General features: G+C 35.1%; 1 protein-coding gene across 2 annotated transcripts in view; it reads left to right on the forward strand.

The window, feature by feature from the left end:
* Positions 1-283: 283 nt before the first annotated feature.
* The window catches only part of EGFR (epidermal growth factor receptor), a 205,577-nt gene continuing 183,229 nt past the window's right edge, over positions 284-22,631 (forward strand). For both annotated transcript variants that reach the window (XM_034416501.3, XM_034416502.3), the window contains exon 1: positions 284-1,184. In XM_034416501.3, the coding sequence (XP_034272392.1) occupies positions 1,046-1,184 (139 nt within the window). In that variant the 5' untranslated portion in view covers positions 284-1,045. The remainder of the gene's footprint in view (positions 1,185-22,631) is intronic.

The raw sequence follows: 22,631 nt of genomic DNA on the forward strand, positions 1-22,631 counted from the left end.
TTTTATTTTTACACAACGGAATGGCTTCAAAAGATCACTGGAATCCAGTGACTGGCCAAGGTGTTGCACAAGCTGCTCTGGACAGTAAGCTTGTTTCCTGACTCCACTTCAGTTTAGCTACAGCTTTCCTCCAAAGTACAGACTGCCTAATGACATGTTGGTTTTTTTTTTTCTCCTGCTAGCACAGATTTAATCTGATTTCTTGGAACAGCGGGAAAGCCGCAGCCGCAGGTAAATCAGTAGCGCCGTCACTGTGGCAGCAGCAGCAGATAAACGAAACCATAGGCGGCGGCCCCCTAAAAGTGCACGAGAAAGCGCACATGCGTATTACTCAACTCAGCCAGCTGGACAGGAATTTCTGGCCCTTCCCATCACTGGCACTGGACAGGTACAAAACTCCACCTGAACGCAACGCAGATAGAGCCTCTCCCCCCACACCCAGTACTTTTTTCTTTCTTATAGTTCCCGCCTCTTACTTTTCATTGGTTTGCCCAACTACTCAAGAGGAAGTGTGTGAGATGTGCGCTAGGAGGAAAAAGTTTTGTTTGTAATCTTAGCAAAGAAGAGGGGGAGGATTGATGGAACGCGGATATTTTTTTAGTCTACTTTCTTTCCTTCGTGTCGTGCGTGCGGCTCGGCTGGGAGTTCTTCGCACGGTGTTTACTGTACGTTGGCCCCTCCTGCAAAAGGGCGCGAGCTTCTTTGCCCCTTGCGCGAACGCGGAGCGGGGCCAGCTTCCCGAAGATCGTTCACTCCTTTGCTCAGTCAGCGAGTGAGCGCGCGGCAGCCGCAGCCAGCAACCACTGTAAAAAGAGCCTCCTTTCGCTCCTCCTCCCTTTCTCCCCCACTCCCTGATCTTGGAATTGCCTCAGTCTTTCGGCATGGGTAGCGGTTGAGAGACTGAAGCAAAAAGAGAAAGGTGTTGCTGAGCAGAGTTAGCGAGGGAGCGATCGAGAAAAAGCGCAGCGAGAGGATTCACACTCTCGGACCATAGCCTCACTTTGCCGAGCGCGGGCGCTCCGGATTGTTGCCGCACACATCCAGGATGGGGCACGGAAATCGCCGATCTCCGGGAGTTTCAGCAACAGGCGCGGAAACTTTACGGTCGGCACGGGTCTCTACTGCTGTTGTCCTCTTCGCTTTGCTATTGAGCACCTTTAGCTCTGCTATAGACCAAAAGAAAGGTAAGTCTGAGACGAGAAGGAGCAAGTCACCCACCCAATTCCGCGTATGGGAATTTCGCCAAGAAAGGGACTGGGCTGTAGCCTGGAATCTGTCTTCTGGATGTATGGTGGGAAAGCTGTTGTTCAGGAGCACACTTTGCACATGTTTGGTTATGTTCATGTTGTGGCCTCTGTATAATCACTTTGGCCAAGAGCGTCCAGCGATCATTTGCATTCCCTCATTATTAAGCTAGGCCAGTATGACTTCCTACCATCTCTGTATTTCGCATGTGATTAAAAGCACTCGTTAACTTTACCACTATAAAGTTACTCTGGTCACACTGTAACTCTGGTGAGTTAAGTATAACATTATCTTGAGGATATTTTGAGATTTTCTTTTGTCTCCTTAAGATTTAGCGCGTCTGTCTCATCATTGATTATCAAAATGTGAGTTTCAGAAATTACTCTTGATACTTATTAAATGTTAAGTGATGGAAGAGGCCCAAGGTGGAAGAAATACTTCCCCTACTCCCTTCCCATTTTGACTTCAGGCTTTTGAAGGTGAGCTTGGTCACTCTAATGAAGGTGACAAGTCAACAAAAGAACCACAGAGCTGTAAAGTCACCCTCCCATTGTTTTCATATTTTTTTTTTGCTAGCACAATCTCAGAAAATTATCAGAAAACAAGAACAGCTTTTTAAAAAATAAATAAAGATTAATATTTAATTGAATGGTGAACCATATATGTGTCATGTGCCCTAAACTCAAATTTTGTCCTATGCTTCTTCATAGACATCTTTTATACTTCATTGGATGATATTTTTCTGTAGTTATATTGCTGCAAGTAGTCTATTAAGGTTTAGATACAAGATTCTCCTGGTTGTTATTCTGAAGAATATAACCAAAAGCTTCAAGGCACTCCTCTTTTTGAAAGAGTAAATCTCAAGTCCTTGAAAATTCAACAGGGATTAGAACTTGGCAGAAGAGACTGACCTCTTGTTTATATGACCCCTGTAAAAGACTGATGTGTGAGTTTCACAAGAGTGTACATACTCTGCACAGAAGTATTGCTGAAAAATTATTGTGCTCTTCCTGTAACGTGGGGAAAACCACCAGTGATTCATAGGAATGTCTGACCCCAAGAATCAGAATTCTGTACAGACTTGAAATTATAAATTCAAAATATGTGTTTTTGTTTGATTTTTTTAAATAAACCTTTCACTACTAGGTGCTTTATATTTTTCTAAAATGTAGTTAAATGTAGTATAGTGAAATAAATAGTTATATCATGGTCTGGGAAGGGAAGGGAAAAAAATGTGTTGTTCCCAGCCCAGATAATTTTTCAGATTAACTTGGTTGAGAGCCATTTTATCTTCTGCTGGATTTGCCTTAATGTGTTTTCAGGCAATAGTTTCTTCTCCTTTCACCTGGCCTACAGTTAAGTCTGTGAACAAAGCTTTTTTGTTGTTGCTGTTGTTGTTAAATAAGTTAAAGTATCAAGGAAGTAGTGGAAAGGATTCCTGTAATTTATATGTTGGCCAGTTGATGGTTTTCTGTCTGCTCTTTAATTTCTTTCACTTTGTGAAGTTTTGAGAACAAGCAGCCAGTTTTGGTTCCAGGCAAATCATCTTTATTTTGGAAGTCTTCCAATGGAGAAAAATTTATTTATTTATTTATTTATTTATTTATTTATTTATTTATTTATTTATTTATTTATTTATTTATTTATTTATTTATTATTGAATTTCTATACTGCCCTGAGTTTTTCCTCTGTTTCCTTTCATTGCCTTTTCGGAGGGAGGAAAAAAAAGGTAACTTAGAAAATATTCTACATGAACTAAACAAAAGTGATGTAAGTATTTCATGACTTGGGCAAATAAAACTATCTTAAAAAAGAAAAACACCTCTTTGAATAGCTAATTGCACAATCTTAAAATCAAGAAGCTTCATTTTGATCAACTCTGAAGAGCAAGTTTATACCTGCCAGTGATGTAATTGGGGCAGGGTTGGGTTGATTTTTTTTTTCCTTTATGCAATTCACATAGGTGAGAGTTGAATTGAGATGGGATAGGAGAGTTGAATTGAGAACTTGGGAGACAAAAATGAAAGGAGAATTTGAAAAAGAAACATTTAGAATAAAATTAGAATTTCCAATATTATGAAGAGGTAATCACATTGTTATCTCTGTTAACTGCTTTGACTCAGAAATATAACCAAACATGATAAATATTTTAAAAGAACTGACATTATTCATGGGATCATGGAAATGTGAATTTGCCATCAGTTTGGCAATCTGGTTCATTTTGTAGCATTTTGTAGGCGCAGTATTCTTCGTAAAGCTTTGCATAGTTTGATCCTGTTTTCTTTAAGAAAAGCCTTGAAATCTTGGCTCATTCAATAGAGTGATTTCACTAGAGTATCTTCACTTGTGATCCTGATTTGAACTGATTGATTGGGTAATTGTGTTGTTTTTTTGACATGTATTCTTAACGCTGTGCTATTTTTCTATTTCTTGTGTGGTTTTGTGTTGTATTTATTTATTGTATGTCAGCTATGCCTCTTGAGGTTACTAAATAAATAAATATTTGCTTTTATTTAGTTTTGGTTTTGTATTAATGTTTGTTATACATTGTATAATACTCCTGAAGACTGAAACATGCACATGATATTTTATAAGTAATATTAAAAATAACAGTTAAGTCTTTGCTCCAAGGAGCTTATAATCAAAACTTACCACTTCAGGTAAACAAAAAAGGACAATAAATATGTAAGTGAATAAAGAGAGTTAAACAATAAGCTTCATGGAAAAGCGAATTAATAATTAAGGAACTGCCCTTCAATGAAACACATAATGGAATATTCTCCTCAAATCTGTACCTGTTTCCTCTCCTAAGGAAGAGACAAAAACTGATAGTCTCGCTGTAGATTACAGTTATATTTGTTTCTCCTGTTGCTAAAATGATAAAAGATTTTGAAATATCTAATTATGGGATAAGTGTTTCTATGCTGGGGTAAACATTCCAATCTTATTTGCTTGGAATGTTTAATTTTGATAAAATGATTGATCAATATAATGTAATAAAACTAATAGGAGATATGTAGAGTATAGAGAAGTATTCAATGCAGATGAAATACATAATGTTTTCTCCTTTTTTCAGAATAGTATAGCTTTGAGTTGCCCAGGAAAGTTGATACCTAGTATCAGCATAAATAAAAAGCAATACTTCATGGATAAATTATTGACTTAACACTCTTCAGATATACTGGGACTGTAGGGGAAGACTGTAGTACCACAAAATTTATGATGATGCAATATCTATTAGTTTATAGCAGTTCATCAATCCCTTTATAAAGTTTCAGTTTGAACATCAACTCTCAAACATGTATGAAAATAATGTAATAAATACCACTTTAACTAATACTTTCCAATTATTAGTAATTACTATTTATTGATAATTGAAAAGTACTTGTTAGGTAGATAAAAATGCCATATCCAATCTAAACATCTGGCTTACTGCATCCAATCATATAACAAGAATAATTAATCCTATCATCCCTAAGTCATCAGTAATGGCCACTTTGGGAAATCCTGGTTTAGAGGCTGTTAAGAGTTTAGATGAATATGCCCATTGTGTTCTTAAGTATCATATTTCCACTTTTGATATTTTTGACGATTTAATATTATTCTTAATTCTTGGTTGATAGATACTGAATCCATTGCCTGTGAGTAAAGTGAACAGTAATATGCTATTGAATTCTACCTTCCCTGAGCAACTCCCATGGACATTCAGATTTAATTTACAGAAGGGACTTGCTGGAACATACTGGGAGATTTTCTAGAGAAGAAATGGAATGTGTTACTAGATGAATGTAAGAATGTAAGAATGTAAGTTGTAGAATTTGGATTTCACTCAGAAGTCTGTTGAATGCAAAATTTTGACTTGGTCTACAAAAGGGTTTTATATTCTGGGTAAAATGCACATTAAGTATAAATGAACTATATATCGTAAATGCCAGCTATATTGTATTCCAAACATCTTCTAATTATTCAGCTGGAGGTTTGCTCTCTTGAAAATGCTGATCTCAGTAGCAAAATTTAATATAACAGTTCAAACTCTACTAAAAATCAAAACTGCAAGTAATCTTTTTTTCTCAATTCAATGTGTTATAAGAGATGCATATATACAATCAATTTCCATTTCTCCAACAATAAACAAACAAAGAAAGAAACCTTTGCTTGCATTCTTGGGGGAAGTGGGAAAGAAAGGCAAAAAGGTTAAAAATGTGTATGCATTACCCTTTCATAAATATACCATTTGAACTTAAGTATTCTTATCAATGCTTACATTTCAAAGTAAAATTTAAAATTATATATTACTTCTTGGAAAAAGTACAAATAGGCAGTCTTTAAGTCTGTAATTCTATGTCTTATGTTCAAACTTTTTTTTTGGCTAGTGAAATTAATCACAAAGAGTTTCATTAATATAATCAAATTATGATCATAGAGATGTAAGTACAAAAGGAGATTAACTCAATATATGTAGCAATCTTGGGTTTTCCACCATCCAGTTAAAGTATAATTAAGAGAATCACTTAAAGAGGACAAAGTATTTTTCTTTATGTTTCAAACTACAAGGGAAATATTTTTTCTTGCAATTCAATATTGATCATATGCAAAACAAACTTTTAATTTTGCTGTAGATTTCTAACGCATATACAAAAACACACAATTTGTTCTGCTCTGGATCTTAAACGTATTAATTTTCTGTACAATTAGAGGAAACTCATGTTAATCCAATTTTGTACTTTGTGAATGCAAAATATATACAATTGGTACCCAGAGAGAACTCAATTTTGTTTTTGATTGCATTTCAGTCCACAAAGGTAATGTGAAGTTAATTTAATTTAATTTAATTTATTTTTAATTATTTAATTAAAATTAAATACAGTTTATATAATTTATTTTCAGCCATGTTTTAAATAATCTTTCCCTTTTGTCATATTAAAAATTAAACATTGTTAATATTTTTGGAAATCCTTAGGGGCTATACCTAATATTTGTATTGATTGATTAGATTTCATCCAGGGGATTTATAAAGTGTTGAGCTCTATTCCTTTAATTTTATTCTATTTCTTTAATTAATATTCTTTTAATATTCATGAGTTGAGCCTCCAAAATGATTTGTATATCAGTGTTGTACAACATAGAAAAATAAGATCCCACCACAAATCTCACGGTTTATTAAAACATAATATGGCTAGCAGGACTTGAAAACCTAAACCTAAGCTACTACATTAAACACTGCCTTTACGCAGAAATATGTATCAGATTTTGCTGAAGCTTTGATGAATCTTGGTTTCAATGAACTCAATAAAAACAGGGAAGATGTCATTTTTGGGGTAAAACAGCACAGTTGAATAGAACATAATGTTTCAAAATCTGAAGCCGCCTTACAGCATAAACTTTAGACAAGAAAGTGATCCCTTTTACTAAACTTACTTTTCTGTATTCTCATTTCCCCCCCTTTATTTTACATACTCTAGATAACAGTATATAAAACCAAAAAACTTTGCTTTTATCTGATAGGATATTGTTACCCTCTCTCCCAATCCATAGCTGTGCATGTTATTTATTTGCTCATTTAAATTTCTCAATATTAAACTAAAAGCTTAATTTGAACTGATAAACCTATCAATATGCAACAATAAAGCAGATAATATAAAAGTTAAAACAGACATCAATTAATAAGATTCAGGAAGTGAATATCAGCTTCTAAAAATAGGTCCTCTGTAATGTTTAAAAATAATCAAATCGTAAACACTATGCATTAATGGAGAGGGAATTCTACAGTACTGGACTTGCTACAGAGAAAGCTCTTATCTTTGTTGACATCAGCTGGTCTTTCTTGGCAATAATCTCAGAATGTCCTTGGTTAATAAGTAGCATTCTCAAATGCATAACTTATTTTAATCAAGTTCATTAGAATGTTAAAATAAAATCTGATTGGATCCTTAATCATCATCATCATCATCTCCTCCTCCTCCTCCTCCTCCTCCTCTTTCCCTTCCTCCTCCTCCCTTGTCTAGATCAAACTTTAAACTGCCAGAATGAAGCCTCCTACGTGGCTTTATCATTGCCCCAAAATAAGTCATTATTAGTACATGTTTCTGATATAGCTGACATACCCACAGATGGGCCAGGCTCTATATCCACATTCACATAGTGTGTTGTTATTCACTAAGAGCCTCCAAGTAATGTAAGGAAGGTCAGATCCTTAAGCTATATTCTCCTTTAATGTTATTTCTTGCTCAATGGTCTCCTCCTTCCATTTTTTAATTCAATTTTGTTCTTGTTGTATCCTAAAGAATGCTTGTTCTTGCCATAAAGCTGTTCCTAGATCTGAATCGGTGGGCTTGGGGCATATGTCCATTCAGAAGATATCGAGGATCACTCTCTTGCTTAGTTCTCCCAGCATCTGCTGCTACTTCTCTCCTGATCTTTGGTGGTGCAATGCCATTGAGAAAATATAATATTGAGATAATATAATATCTCAGTTGATGTAGGTTTGAGACAACCTGTCACTAAACTTACTTTTTCACTAAGGCAATATCAACTTGTTGATGGCAATATCAACTTGTTTTATATGTGCAGTTGTGCCCCACACTGGAGCAACATACTCTGCTGCAGAGATGCTCAACACCAAAGCTGATGTGCGCAATGAAGATGGTTGAGCTCCCCATGTGTAGTTTATCAATTTCCTGATGATATTGTTCCTTGAGCTGACTTTAGGCTTAGTGTTCAAGAAATCCTGTTTTCTCACAATTAAATGTCATTTTGTTAGATAGGCCTAGTGTTCAAGTCTTCTGTATCTTGAGCACTGTATCTTCTGCAGTGTTAACTATTCCTGCCAGCTTGGTGTTATCCATAAATTTTATGAGTTCTCCTTCTATCCTCTGGTCTAAATCATTGATGAAGATATTGAAGAGTACTGACCCTAAGACAGAGCTTTGGGATACTCTGCTGCATACTTCCCACCATGTGAATACAGTTCTGTTAAGGACTACAGGTTGAATGTGGTCAGTCAGTCAGTTATGAATCCAGCTGTCTAACCCACATTTTTCTATTTTATCAAGTAGTAGGTTGTGGTCTACTTTATCAAATGTCTTCCTGAAGTCCAAGTAAGTTATATCTAAAGCATTTCACTGGTCCATTAATTGTGTCACTTAATCAAAGAATGCAGTAAGATTTGTCTGGCATATCTGTTTTTGCCAAAACAGATATGCCAGACCTTGCTTTTAGATGTTCACAAATTCATTGCTTGATTATCTTTTCCAGAATCTTCTGATAGGTCTGTAGTTTTCTGGATCCATTTTTTTTTCTTTTTTAAAGATGGGAACTATATCAGCCCTTTTCCAGTCATCTGATAATTCCCCAGGATCTTTGAAAGGGCTGTGGTTCAGTGGTTCTGAGATCAAGTCTGCTAATTCCTTCAGAACCTTGGGATGTAATCCATCTGGTCCTGGTGATTGAACTCATCAGAGTGGATAGGTGTTCTCTTACTATTTTCTTGCTTATTTTGACTTGCATTCCTAATCTGAATTTTACAGGTTTTTTTTGATAGGTTGGACTTTCTTTTTTACTTTTGTGTAAAGACAGATGCAAAAAAATGAGTTAAGCGGTTCTGCTTTCTTTCTGCTGCTCATCATTTTCTTGCCTTTTTTCTCCCATTAATGAACTAATCGTTTCCTTGACTTTTTTTATTTTTTTATATGTTGAATTAAACTTTTGTTTGTTATTTCTTACTTTTGTCATAAGCCTTAGTTCATTTTGAATCTTATCTTTCCGGACTTCATCTTCACAGGTTCAGATTGTTTGCTGAACTTTGCCTTAGTTTTGTGCCCCTCTTTCCACTTTTTATACTTGTCCTTTTTGTCTTTCAATTTATCAGACAGTTCTTTGTGCAGCCCTGCTGGTTTCTTTTAAGATCTCTTATTTTTCTTCTTTATTGGAATTTTGCCAGACTGGTTTTTATAATCTCACTTTTCAAAATTTCCCAAGCTTCTTGGGTTGTTTTCCCCTTGAGGATTTTCATCTATGGAATCCTTTCCAAGCTCTCTCTAAGTTTATTGAAATCAGCTCTCTTAAGTCTAAGACTCTAATTTGACTTTGTTCTATTGCTTGTGCTAGCATAACATTGAATTCCAATACTGTATGATCATTCCCCCTAAGGTTCCTGTAACTTCAATGCCTTCTATCATTTCATCTCTGTTAGTGAGACTTAAGTCCAATATGGCTGATCCCCTCATTCCTTTCTCTACCTTTGGGGAGAGTTGTCTGGTAAGTGCAGAATTTGTCTCCCAGTTGATGTCAGGATAATTGAAGTCCCCTATTATTATGGTGGTGTACTTTGTACATACAGCAAAAGGTTCATCTGTTTCTTTTGGCTGGTTGAGTGGCCTGTAGTATATACCTATAGCAATGTCGTTATTTTTCCTTCTATATTGACCCAAATGCATTCAGGATGGTTTTAATCATTGTTCTACTGTAGAGATGGGCCATTCAGTTGCCCCAATTCCACCCCAAATAAAGGGATTAAAGGGTTGTAAAAAGGAAAAAAATCATTGGTGTATTGGCATTTGAGTCCTTTTTGACTGACCCTGTGTTTGTTTTCTACATAACCTGTTTTGTGTCTGAGCTCCCTTTCATCCTTATCACCTATTTGATTAGTGCACATGGTATGGCACACACAATCAAAAGCTTGATTTTTCTTAACGGAAATTAATATTCTTAATTGCACAAACCTCTATGTTAGGATTAGAGACCCTATTGGTTTTAGATTGCTGGAGATAGAAATGTTCTGTATCTGTTCTGTAAATGTTCTGTCCCCATTATTCAGTTTACCGTATTTTCCGGCATATAAGACGACTTTTTAACACATGAAAATCTTCTCAAAAGTCGGGGGTCGTCTTATACGCCGGGTGTCATTCTCCTGTAACCAGGCAGACCATCCCGAAAGGCTCTGACGAGCCTTAAATGGCTCTGACAATCCAAGCCCTGACGATCTGCTAATCAGGCAACTCAATTGGGATCGCCAGAGCCATGGAGAAGGAAAAAACTTTTCTTCTTTCACATGGCTCTCACGATCCAAGCCCTGATGATCTGCTAATCAGGCAACTCAGTTGGGATCGCCAGAGCCATGGAGAAGGAAAAAAGTTTTTCCCCTCCAGCTTGCTTACCTTAGCTGCTTGCCTTGCTTCGCTTGCCTGAATCCATTCCATCAGCAAGCCACTCCCTGCCTGCAACACAGGGGAGTTGTGGACTTCAACTCCCAGAATTCCTCAGCCAGTAAAACAAAGCTGTCTGAGGAATTCTGGGAGTTGAAGTCTACAAGTCTTAAAGTTGCCAAGGTTGGAGACCCCTGTTCTATTGGGTAAGTTTTTTTCCCCTTTGGGATCTTTAAAAAAAAAAAGTTAATTGGGGTTTTTTTTAGTTGTTCTTTTTTAGACCTAGGCATTTAAAGTTTAGGAAGTTTTAAATTTAGCTTTCATATAAAAATAAAAATAAAATAAAATAATATTCGTGCAGCTTTCTGAGATTTAGTATGTTTTTGTAGTGTTTCACTCTAACTACACAAACACACAAAATCTCACAAAGCTGTATGTGGAATTTTGTGTGTGTAAAGTGTAAAAGTTGTTTTTTGGAGCTTTTTGTGGCTGTGTGAGGTTCCTGCTTGTTTCAGGGGCCATTTTGGGTCTAGCACAGCTGCTTTTACATTGTGGATGAGCCAGTTGTGTTGTGTTGTGTTGTGTTGTGTGTGTGTAAAGTGTAAAAGTTGTTTTTTTGGGCTTTTTGTGGCTGTGTGAGGTTTCTGCTTGTTGCAGGGGCCATTTTGGGTCTAGCACAGCTGCTTTTACATTGTGGGTGAGCCAGTTGATGTTTTTTAATTTTTATTCGGTGTGCGTTGGAAGAGGGGTAGTCTTATACGGCGAGTATAGCCCAAACCCTATATTTTAACAGGAAAATTCGGGGGTCGTCTTATACGCCCAGTCGTCTTATACGCCAGAAAATATGGTAAATGCTTTTCCAGAAAACTCCTGAATTTAGTACTAACTAACTAATACAGTCCCTTTCTGTGATGAGTATAAACTCATCTCTTTAGCACAGCTTTTCATCAGACCAACTGCAAACATCATGATTAACGTAACCAACCTTCTACTTTATACCAGTCCTTTAGCCACACATTGAATTCCACTATATGCTGACCTTTTCCTTTTTTGTTCCTTATATACAGGTGAAAACTCTTAAAAGATGAGACTATAACCTATCTTGCTAAGTTCATACCCAAGCTCTGGAAATCCTTCTGCAGAGAAAATACATCTTTTTCAGACAGTGTCAAGATGCATAACAACATCACTCTTTTTACTAGCACTTTTGACTATCTTAACAACATGCCTTTTTCTCTGCTGGCAGTAGCACCAGGCAGACATCTCACCTCTTTCAAGACCTCTACATTGTTTCCTAAATTGACACTTCTTATAATTGAGTCACCAACTAGAAGGTGGCTTCTCTTTTTAGATACCTTAGACACCTCACATGACTGATTTGCAATACCTGATTCACATGTTTCCTTATCCAAAACAACTTCTTACCCTGCTCATCACCATCATTACAGACAACTAACTGAACCTGCCACCTTAGTATTCATATTAAATTCAGGAAGGGCACTGTATCTATTATTGAGGGGCACACCAAAGGTTTTGAGTTTATGGTCCACAGTTCTTTCTTTGCCAAATCAAATTGTCCATACTATCCTTCTCCTGCAATGACTTTGTAATAAGGGGAGCTAATCGTGGGGGCAGCTCAATAGAACACACTGGCTGAATTTTAATTTTTTTCAGCTTTTAGCTAAATAGTCTTAACTTTCCAAGTAAATCCAATAATCATAACCTATATATAATCATGTCAAAAGTTATCAGCTTTTGTTTACAATAAAAATATATATTATGATATCACATCATACATGAAAATTAATATTACTATATATAAGAAATAATTGTTGCAAGTTGAAACATGGGAGAAGTCTTATTCAGATCTGATGTTCTATATCTTTTTCTTTGCAAGAAAATGAAATGAAAAATTGTATTTTTACAAAATAAGCACATATTCATATTTTTATCAATCTAATTGTCACACTGCACCTTTTATTCTTATTAAGTTCATAACACAATAAAAATTAAAATATGCTTTTAAATGTTAAAATTTCTATCAATAAGACAAATTTTGTCTACAGATTTGCATGCAATCATATTTTAAGATTAATTGCCTTATATAACAGCTTCCTTTACTTATAAAATCCTTATCGTTCTTATTATTTTATGTAGTGTTTTAAGCTTTTGCTTTACAAAAACCAAAGTGGTTTATAAATGTGAGTTAAGGGTAAACATCTCTTATTTGTGAATATCAGAATATCTGTGGACATCTGGAAGTATTACAGAAAGGTGGTTTTGGCACTCTTGAATATTGTTGTTATTATCTGAGAAACTTATCACATGTTTTAGTCGTATATTTAAATTTAGCTGAGTATCTACTTCTTCATAGTAGGTTTCTGTTTATAGACTTGAAACTTTTTGCTATTATGTAAGGTAGTTTCTCTCAAACAAGCTCATTTTGTAACTAGTTGGACAATTCTATGTTGTGTTCCGGGTAACAATAGGGAGTGGTTTAATAATTGTCTTTTTCCAGGATATTTTTTCCTGTTTCCCAATCTAATCAATAGTTACATGATTTTCTGATGGTCTCCTATCGATGTATTTTTTAAAAATCTAATCCTGCTTATCTTTTTCAGAATAAACCAACAGCTTACTGTAACATTTCTGTAGAACCTTGTAGAAAGCAAATGTAAACACCATTTTTTTGGGAAAATACAAAATAATAATTATAAAATAATATAGCAAAATAATCAGAACTAGTAGCTTATTTAGTTCATTTGCACGGTGTTTGATAATAAACTGGAGTTACAGCATGGCAATATCTTCCATAATCAACAGGCTTTGTTCTACTTAGCATCTGAAAAATATGCTTTAATGCCATAACTATTCTTTGTTGTTGTAATTCCTATCATAAGAACTGTAGTAGGAATTATCTGTAAGAAAATTAACTGTAATTTTAGTCTTGTATCAAATGTCTTCTTTATGAGAATCAGGATATGATGAAGAAGAATTCTAATATTTATAAGTTTGTTAGAATGTTTAGAACATTAGAAATAAGCAAAACAAAATATCTTCCTCCTGAAGTCTCTGTGATACAAAAATTATTTTTTTTCAACCTTTTTGTTGTCTGGGGGAAATCTTATATTGCATATGTGAGGTATCTTCACTGCTCATTTAAATTCCTGGAATCTTGGCTTTCTACATGACTTTGAGGATTGTAGGGCTTTCAGTATTCAATTGTTCAAATGTTTCTTCAACTGCCTTAGCAAACTAGTAAGGCTGTAATTGTGAGTGTAAGTAGTAATTAAAACAGTGATAGGCAATTTAAAGGCTTGAGCAAAGTCAGGAACCAAAATAAATATTTCTTTACTTAGTAAAACACATTCCATGGTTTACCATGTGATGCTAATTACAGATTTTTTTTTAAAAAAAAAACTTTCTCTTTCTAATTTCATACCAATATTATATTACACATTATTAGAAATGGATCAGACATGTTGATTGCTGATACTTTTCATTATTGGAGTATATAAAGTTCAGTTCAGACATATAAAGTGACTAGAAGTTATAATTATATGTCAGAGTAACAACAAGCCTTGAGCAGGCTCATTTCCTTCTATTATATAAATCTTTCATTTGAAGGACCAGACATGAGCACTTTCTTTTTTGCCAAGTCCTTTGAAAATGGCAAATAATACTTAAATTCAGGCCAGTGACTTCTGCATTTATTTGATCTGTCTTTTATACTTTTTCAATAATGTTATAAAAGGCATTGTGCCAGGATTTATTGATTAGATAAAGTTCTGATTGGTTTCAGGAAAGTTGCTATAATAGCTTGCATGTACATAGATATCTTTCATTTGGATATAAAAATATCCAATATAATTTAATTGCAGAATGCATCATGTGGTATCCATTTCTGTATCTGAATATTTTAATGCCTGAACAGAATCATTGATATCATCATCATCATCATCATCATCATAAAATATGTAAAAGAATATCTTATTATGGTTCTCAGCTTTGTGTATTGTGAGAGAGCTACGCCAGAGGTTCAGCCATATTGGACAGATCTCATCAGAGGAGCCAGAAAAAAGTGTCCCTCCCATAAATAATACAGTGGGATATAATTTATAGAAACCCATATTGGATCTGATTCATCCAAGTCAACAAGGACCATGGTAGTAGGTGTTGTCAGTCCTGGATATCTGATTACTACAGTATTCAGGATAGCAACAATATTGTTTGCCTGTCACAAATATATAAAGATGAAAAACAAAAAATAATGATCCGCTTTTACAAATCAAGACCAATGAAAAGAGGGTATCTGAAAAGAATGTCTGGAAAAAGCATCATCACCCAGAATCAGAAATACCAGAGCACACGCTGGCAGTGATTTATAATAAGATGGAATGGAATGGAATGGAATGGAATTTTATTGGCCAAGTATGATTGGACACACAAGGAATTTGTCTTGGTACATATGCTCTTGGTGTACATAAAAGAAAAGATACGTTCATCAAGAATTATAAGGTACAACACTTAATGGTAATCATAGGGTACAAATAAGCAATCGAATCATATTAGGAAACAATCAATATAAATCAAAAGGATACAAGCAACAAAGTTATAGTGCGCGCACTCCCGTTGCAAACCGGTAGTAAAGGTATGTAGAACCCACCCCTCATACATATTGAAGTCTTGTCAGACATAGGTCAAAATATAGATAGAAACCAGGGGAAGTTGGCAGTAGAGGGAGCCAGTATAGATACTGAATCATTTTCGTTCCCAGATCAGACATCATCTCCTCTCAGAAAGAAAAAAGCACTCTAACTAAAAAAGAAGACTTGAGACAAAGAATGAGCATCTAAAAGAACAACAACCAAAAAATAGAATAGTGTTACTTGCATTGAAGCTTGTTCCAAAGAAACAGCTAGCACAAGTATTAAAAGATACTAATACTGTGATATCAAAGATAAGCACCAGATCACTGCAAGAAACAAACCAACAAATTGACAGCATGCCTGCAGTTATAAATAAAAATATTGGATGCAAAATCAAAAAAGGAAAAAAGCCACTGAAATAATGCACCACCAAAATAGAAGATCAGGTTGGAAGATAAATTAGCAAGCTAATATAAGATATAAGCAAATTATTCATTTGTATAATACATAAGCAACTATATAGATGAAAGAAAAGAAGAATAAGAAGTCCAAAGAATATCTGATCAAGAAGTAGCACCTAGAAACAAGGAAGATCAAGGAAATAATAAAGCAGCAAATAATAGCTATAGCCAGAAAGATCAGCAGATACAAAGCTTGAATTTCACATTAGACAAAATCTTAAATTTCAGTCAAATCAGAAAGATGTTTCCCAACCCATCAGTGGATAGAAAGCAGTGGACCAGTCACCAGCTGACAAAGAAAAATCACTGCAGTTTCAGGCACAGCTATAGAACAACTTAAAGAAATACAACAGCTTTGATAAAATCATGCCATAAATATTAAACAACAAAAACATATCCCAGGCTATCCTACCTCCTTTACATGGGTGATCTGAAGCTATACGGAAAAACGCAATTTAAAATAGAATCGCTGCTCAACACTTTACAATATCTTGTAAAGCCAAGATGTTGTTTGGATTGGACAAATGTGCCATGCTCACCATCAACAGGGGAAAAATGGTGAAAATTGAAGGAATAAAGATGTCAGATGGAAATTATATTAACAGTTTGAATATCAGGCTATTCTTCAACCTGACATCTAGCAGACTGAAGTCAAGAAGGTTAGAAATGAATACATTATGACACTGGAAATCTTAAAGTCTAAACTCTATGAAGGAAATGCCATCAAAGTAATTAACACTTGGGTAATTCCAGTTATTAATTATACAGCGGGAACAGTGGACTGGACTCAAGCAGAACTAAAAGCCCTAGATAGGAAAACTAAAAATACCAGCAATGAATCATGCTCTTCATTGATGCAGTGACGTTGACAAACTCTACGTACCAAGGAAACGACAAGGATGTGCAATATTGCAGGTACACAGATAGCTGAAAAAGAAAAAAAGGGATTGGAAAAAAATATGAAGGACAGTGAAGAAGATATACTGAAGGTAGTATAGCATGAAGGCTTATTGACTACTGGAGAGATCAATTTAGCTACAAGAAAGACCAAATGATGAATAGAAAAGAAACATATGGCAAGGAAAAGTATTACATGGCCAGCACATTTTAAAAAAAAAATAGCAGGGAAAACAGATAATAACAAGACCTGGTAAAATGGCTAAAAGCAGGAAAGTTGAAAAAAAAGACAGAAGGGCTAATTTTGGCTGCACAAGATCAAACCTTAAGGACAAATGCATACAAAGCCAGAATTGAGAAGACAACACTAGACAGCAAGTGCCACCTGTGCAAAGTAGCTGAAGAAACAATGGACCATTAGTTGGCTGCTGCAAGAAGGTTGCACAGACTGACTAGAAACAACAGCATGCTAAAATAGCAACAATGGTGTATTGTATCTGCAAGATATATATTTGCTTGCCAACAAGATATGGTGGTACTGTAAAATAGATAAAGTAGAAACTGAAAAAGCTAAAACTCAGGGACTTTAGAATTCAAACAAACAGCTTCAGCCCAAGCTGAAACTTGACAATTAAAAAAGTCTGGATAGTACCTGGAGACAGGTGACAGTGGACAAAAGTACCAAATCCAGTCTAAACATATGGTTGACTATGTGACAACAAGAAGAATTGTACAAGAATAATAGTATGATTCCATGAGAAAAACAGGACTGGTTTGCTACATGCAATATGAAGATTTGCACACAAAGTGTTACAATGTCCAAAGAGACTTGTTTATGGGATATATGTTAGAAAAGCATAACAGCACACTCCTGCTCTGTGATATGCACAGTCAGAATGCAAGTTGCAGAGTGGCCCCATAAGCGCCACTTCTCACTAATATAGCTGCACTGGATAAGATAAAGTAATGTTTATGTGATCTGCTGTATTGTGAGTGTATCTTTTCCATAGGATGTATCTTTGCCAGGATGACCTAGCACGGAATGGGACAACTCGCCACAGCCAACTTGCCATGGCTACAGTAGGTTTTTTCAAATGCCTTTATATCCCTTTATACGTGGATAAACACATAGGTGGATAATAAGACCATTGAATTTTTAATTAAAAAAGAATGAAAAATTGTGAAAAACATAACATAATGAAAAATTTGAGAGTTGGCTTATTCACAGATGAGCTTATAGATACTATATATGGTACTATTCATTATATGCCAAATTGCAAAATATAGGACATAAGAAGCATGAATATATTCTAAACTTGTTTCAGAATAAAATTTGAGATAGACCAAAACTGAGTCCAAGAAGTTGAAATGCAAGAAAAATCCAGTACCACACATATCATGAAATCCCCTCCATATAGTAGTACAATGAGTTTGAATTATTAGCTGAGGTTTTCTTTAGTAAGGCAGGCCTGAAGGTTTTCAGACATAAACTAAATAAAAATGTGATGAAATATTACTTCTACAGTAGAAAAGGTATGATAATCCAGAATGCAATATTTAACACAAATTTAAGAAACTATTACTGTCATAACTACAGTATTACACTTTTTAATTCAGAATCATTCAATTAACCCATAAGGGATTTCTGTATGCTTAAGCTTTATTTGTGTATGTGTGTCCCCATGTGCGCACTGATTTTTACGTTTTATATACTATGTCACTCTTCAGTGCAACTGAAATGTCCTCCCCCGCCTCCTTCTCCTTCTCCTTTCTCTCTGTCTCTCTTCTCTAATTGAAAATATGGAAACAAAAGGTGGAGGAAGAGTTATGATAAATAACTGGTTTTAGTGGTTTGGTCAGATATTTCAACATTGCCTTCAGCAAAGACATAAGAGATTGCTTAAATTAGTAACTGGTTTCTTGAGATCACGCTGAGACAAATTCTAACCCCATTAAATGGAACTATGGTTGGTAATAAAAAATATTGCATCCAGACAGATAGGCTAACAAGTCACAGACAATCTGGTGTCCCAAAACTTTTCTCTATTTTTCTTTTAAGATTTATTTTGTCTAGAATATTAACTGTGTGATTTTTTTTAACTGTTACAAGACAAGAGAGGAACAGAATGTTTTGAAAAAAAGTTCAGATATGATAATCATTTGCACCAACATGGTACTAATCTACTCCAAATGTAGACTGCTAATTTAACCTTGATTTATACTGTGAGTGAATAATAAAAACAGATTTCCAGTTGTTCCTGACCTGTGGGCCAGAATACAGTGAATCTGAGATTGCCTGAGATAGTTAAGCTAGATAATATTTATTATTTGTTCTGTACTATTCATTCATTCTTCCTCTGCAAATTGTATTGATAAATATCAGTGAAAGGATAACATTTGTACGTACAGTGTGATTGTCTGTAGCGAGAAGCTTTTGTGCACACAAGTTTCCACATGAAACTGAATATTAATAGTAAAAACCTATATGAGAACATGAAGTTTCAACATTGTCCCTAACTCTGATTTGTATAGGATGAGCTATCTGTTACAATATATGGCTTGAACAGGGTTCCTACAGTGAGGAATTTTGGACAGATTCTTGATTCTTGAACCAAAGACCTACATACAAACACCCGCGAAAACCTGAGAAAACACACACACACACACACACACACACACACACACACACACACACACACAGTCTCCCATAAGTCACAGAAGAAACAACATAAAATGTCTGACAGGTCTGAAGGTGATGAATAGAGATTTCATCCCACCATGGCCATTTTAACATCTTTCAACATAGGAAAAAACCCTGATTGCAAAAATATCGCACATTTATACCTATGAATCAAAAGAAATAAATATTTGACCTCTACAGGGAGGAGTCACAAAATATGGGTGTGTCTGGCTGAAGAGGTCTAAAAAGGCCGAAATAGTGCTATCCCAGTCTCCCATAAGTCACAGAAGAAACAACATAAAATGTCTGACAGGTCTGAAGGTGATGAATAGAGATTTCATCCCACCATGGCCATTTTAACATCTTTCAACATAGGAAAAAAACCCTGATTGCAAAAATATCGCACATTTATACCTATGAATCAAAAGAAATAAATATTTGACCTCTACAGGGAGGAGTCACAAAATATGGGTGTGTCTGGCTGAAGAGGTCTAAAAAGGCCGAAATAGTGCTATCCCAGTCTCCCATAAGTCACAGAAGAAACAACATAAAATGTCTGACAGGTCTGAAGGTGATGAATAGAGATTTCATCCCACCATGGCCATTTTAACATCTTTCAACATAGGAAAAAACCCTGATTGCAAAAATATCGCACATTTATACCTATGAATCAAAAGAAATAAATATTTGACCTCTACAGGGAGGAGTCACAAAATATGGGTGTGTCTGGCTGAAGAGGTCTAAAAAGGCCGAAATAGTGCTATCCCAGTCTCCCATAAGTCACAGAAGAAACAACATAAAATGTCTGACAGGTCTGAAGGTGATGAATAGAGATTTCATCCCACCATGGCCATTTTAACATCTTTCAACATAGGAAAAAAAAAAACCCTGATTGCAAAAATATCGCACATTTATACCTATGAATCAAAAGAAATAAATATTTGACCTCTACAGGGAGGAGTCACAAAATATGGGTGTGTCTGGCTGAAGAGGTCTAAAAAGGCCGAAATAGTGCTATCCCAGTCTCCCATAAGTCACAGAAGAAACAACATAAAATGTCTGACAGGTCTGAAGGTGATGAATAGAAATTTCATCCCACCATGGCCATTTTAACATCTTTCAACATAGGAAAAAACCCTGATTGCAAAAATATCGCATATATATATGTATATACATATACATATACATATGTGTGTGTGTGTGTGTGTGTGTGTGTGTGTGTGTGTGTGTGTATGTTTTCTGAGGTTTTCGCGGGTCTCTGTATGCAGGTCTTTGGTTATTCGGGTTTTCTCCCGTGTAAAATTGGAGGTGTCTTGGCAACGTTTCGACAAAGTCTCATTCGTCATCTTCAGGCTGGTGTTTTCGGCTTCGTGCTTCTAGGAGCAATGTGTGTGATCGCAGCTGTGGGAGTGGGAGTGGGAGAACTCACTGCTTATAGTTTTAAAAAAAAATGCTGTGCTGTGCTTTTAAATGCAATTTCAATTGCCTGGCTAATCAGCAACATTCCTAGTACTGTAGGGCAACCTCTTGTCTATTTGTCTTGGCACCTTCCTTGTAGCCTAACTCTAATGGTACTTCTCTCTATATGACTGAATAGAGAAAGAAACATACTCTAAAGTATTATACTTCTGTAAAATATAATTTTATAAAATAAAGTTAACTGCTATAAGAATAACTATAAGAATAATTTATGTTGGAAAACCACTTTTTTAACTTGCCTACCAAAGAATGCACATAAGAAACAACATGTCTATTTACAAACTTTAGTTAATGCACAGCCTCAAAAGATTCTTATTTTTAGTGTGTCCTATTGATATATATATATATATATATATATATTGTATTCTTAGACCTCAAATAGGTTTTCCAGTTTAAACTAGTTTAGTGGCCATAAGCCATGCATTAAGGCTCCAGAGATAGATACAGGACAGAAAAAAGCTGGAGATAGCAACACATTAAGTATTTAAATTTGGATTTAAAGCATGGGATACCATGCTACCAAGAAATAACCAATGTCAGTGACATAGTAGATTTATTTCTATTTATTTCATAGTAGATTTATATAACAACTGCTCCAGACATTGAGATGGAGCAGAATGAGTACTGTCCTACTTTCAGCCTGTTCAGTAGTTACAAAAATCCATCATAACTGTGTGCTTCCTTTCCTGACCTCTTTGCTTATGTTCTCCTTTGTAATGTGCAAAATAAAAGTCAATTTGAGACAAGGAACACTTGTATTTCTTTATATGGTGTCAGTGGCGCTTATTAACAGCAAATAATGTTGAGTCTAGGTTAAAGATCTGCTTGGGTTTCTCAGTGCCAAATATCAACAAGGAATTATGTATTAGAAGTAACTCTCTTATTTTTTATTAATATGTGTTGTGTTTACCCTGGGAATGAACATGCAGTTCTGCATTATTATGCTGACATTCTGACATAAACTCATTTTTTTTGCCTGATGCATTGCATTAATAATTTGAGAATTTGATGGCAAATTTCTCTGGAAGTACTGAGCAACTTGAATTTAATTACTCAATATTGTGAGCAGTATGTTCTTGCATGTAGAAATGCTGAAAAACTACAAGATTGTCAGTTTGATTAAAAGTAAACATGTTGGTTAGTCAGCTAATTAATTTTCCTTCAATCTAAAAATATTGTATCCAAATTATTGTAAGGGTAGTATGTCTATTTTCAAGCATTCTGGTTTTCCATTGTAAATTTGAAAATCACAATGGACTTTCCTGCAATTTTACGAATTATTCAACACATTTTAGTTAACTAATTGCTCTAAAAAATAGAAATAAAGGATAACTTTGAGGAAGGACCTAGGGATTATATGAGTTCAGATTTAGCCCATCAAATTTGGGAAGATATTCTGTTGGGTTAATTACCTTTGTATATGATCATAGCATATTGCTAGAATAATGATCCTAAGATTTGAAGATAAATTGGAGGTGAATAATAACAAAGTATTTACAAGAAAATATCCAGGCAATTTTCTTTATTTGTAATATCTAGTACCGGAATATTAATTATACAATCATAAAAGTAATTAGATTTAGACAGTACTGAGAAACCTGCTTTGCTTTAATTTTAAACAATTCTTCAAATTATACGTTATGAGTGTTCCTTTAGACATTGGACAGATTTAATGATTCAAACAGCTAAAATTGATTTCCAAAGGTGTCTTAGTAACTAGTAACTGCACTGATGATGTTACATATTTTGGAAATGAAACATCTGCAAGAAAACAACCAAGCTTAGACAGCACCAAGGACCCCAGCAAGCTAATAACTAAAATTAGTTTTAAATTGTGCCAACATCACTAGCAGAATACTTTATTTTGAACTGAGAAATATTCAAGTGATCTGTCAGACCTGCCACAGTTTGCTCTCTCAGAAACTCCATTTAGTTGAAGCAAAGAAACTTTTACTGAAAGAAACTGGTTGCAGCCAAGTCAGGTGGAATCTGGGTTCCCACACGAAATATAAAGCTGTTCTTTCCAATTCCCAATCCCTCCCCCTATGACCAGTCCCCCGGTCAGCCAATGTGATGC

This window comes from Pantherophis guttatus, chromosome 4, assembly GCF_059756535.1.
Source record: "Pantherophis guttatus breed Tessera chromosome 4, ASM5975653v1, whole genome shotgun sequence".
NCBI classification, from domain to species: domain Eukaryota; kingdom Metazoa; phylum Chordata; class Lepidosauria; order Squamata; family Colubridae; genus Pantherophis; species Pantherophis guttatus.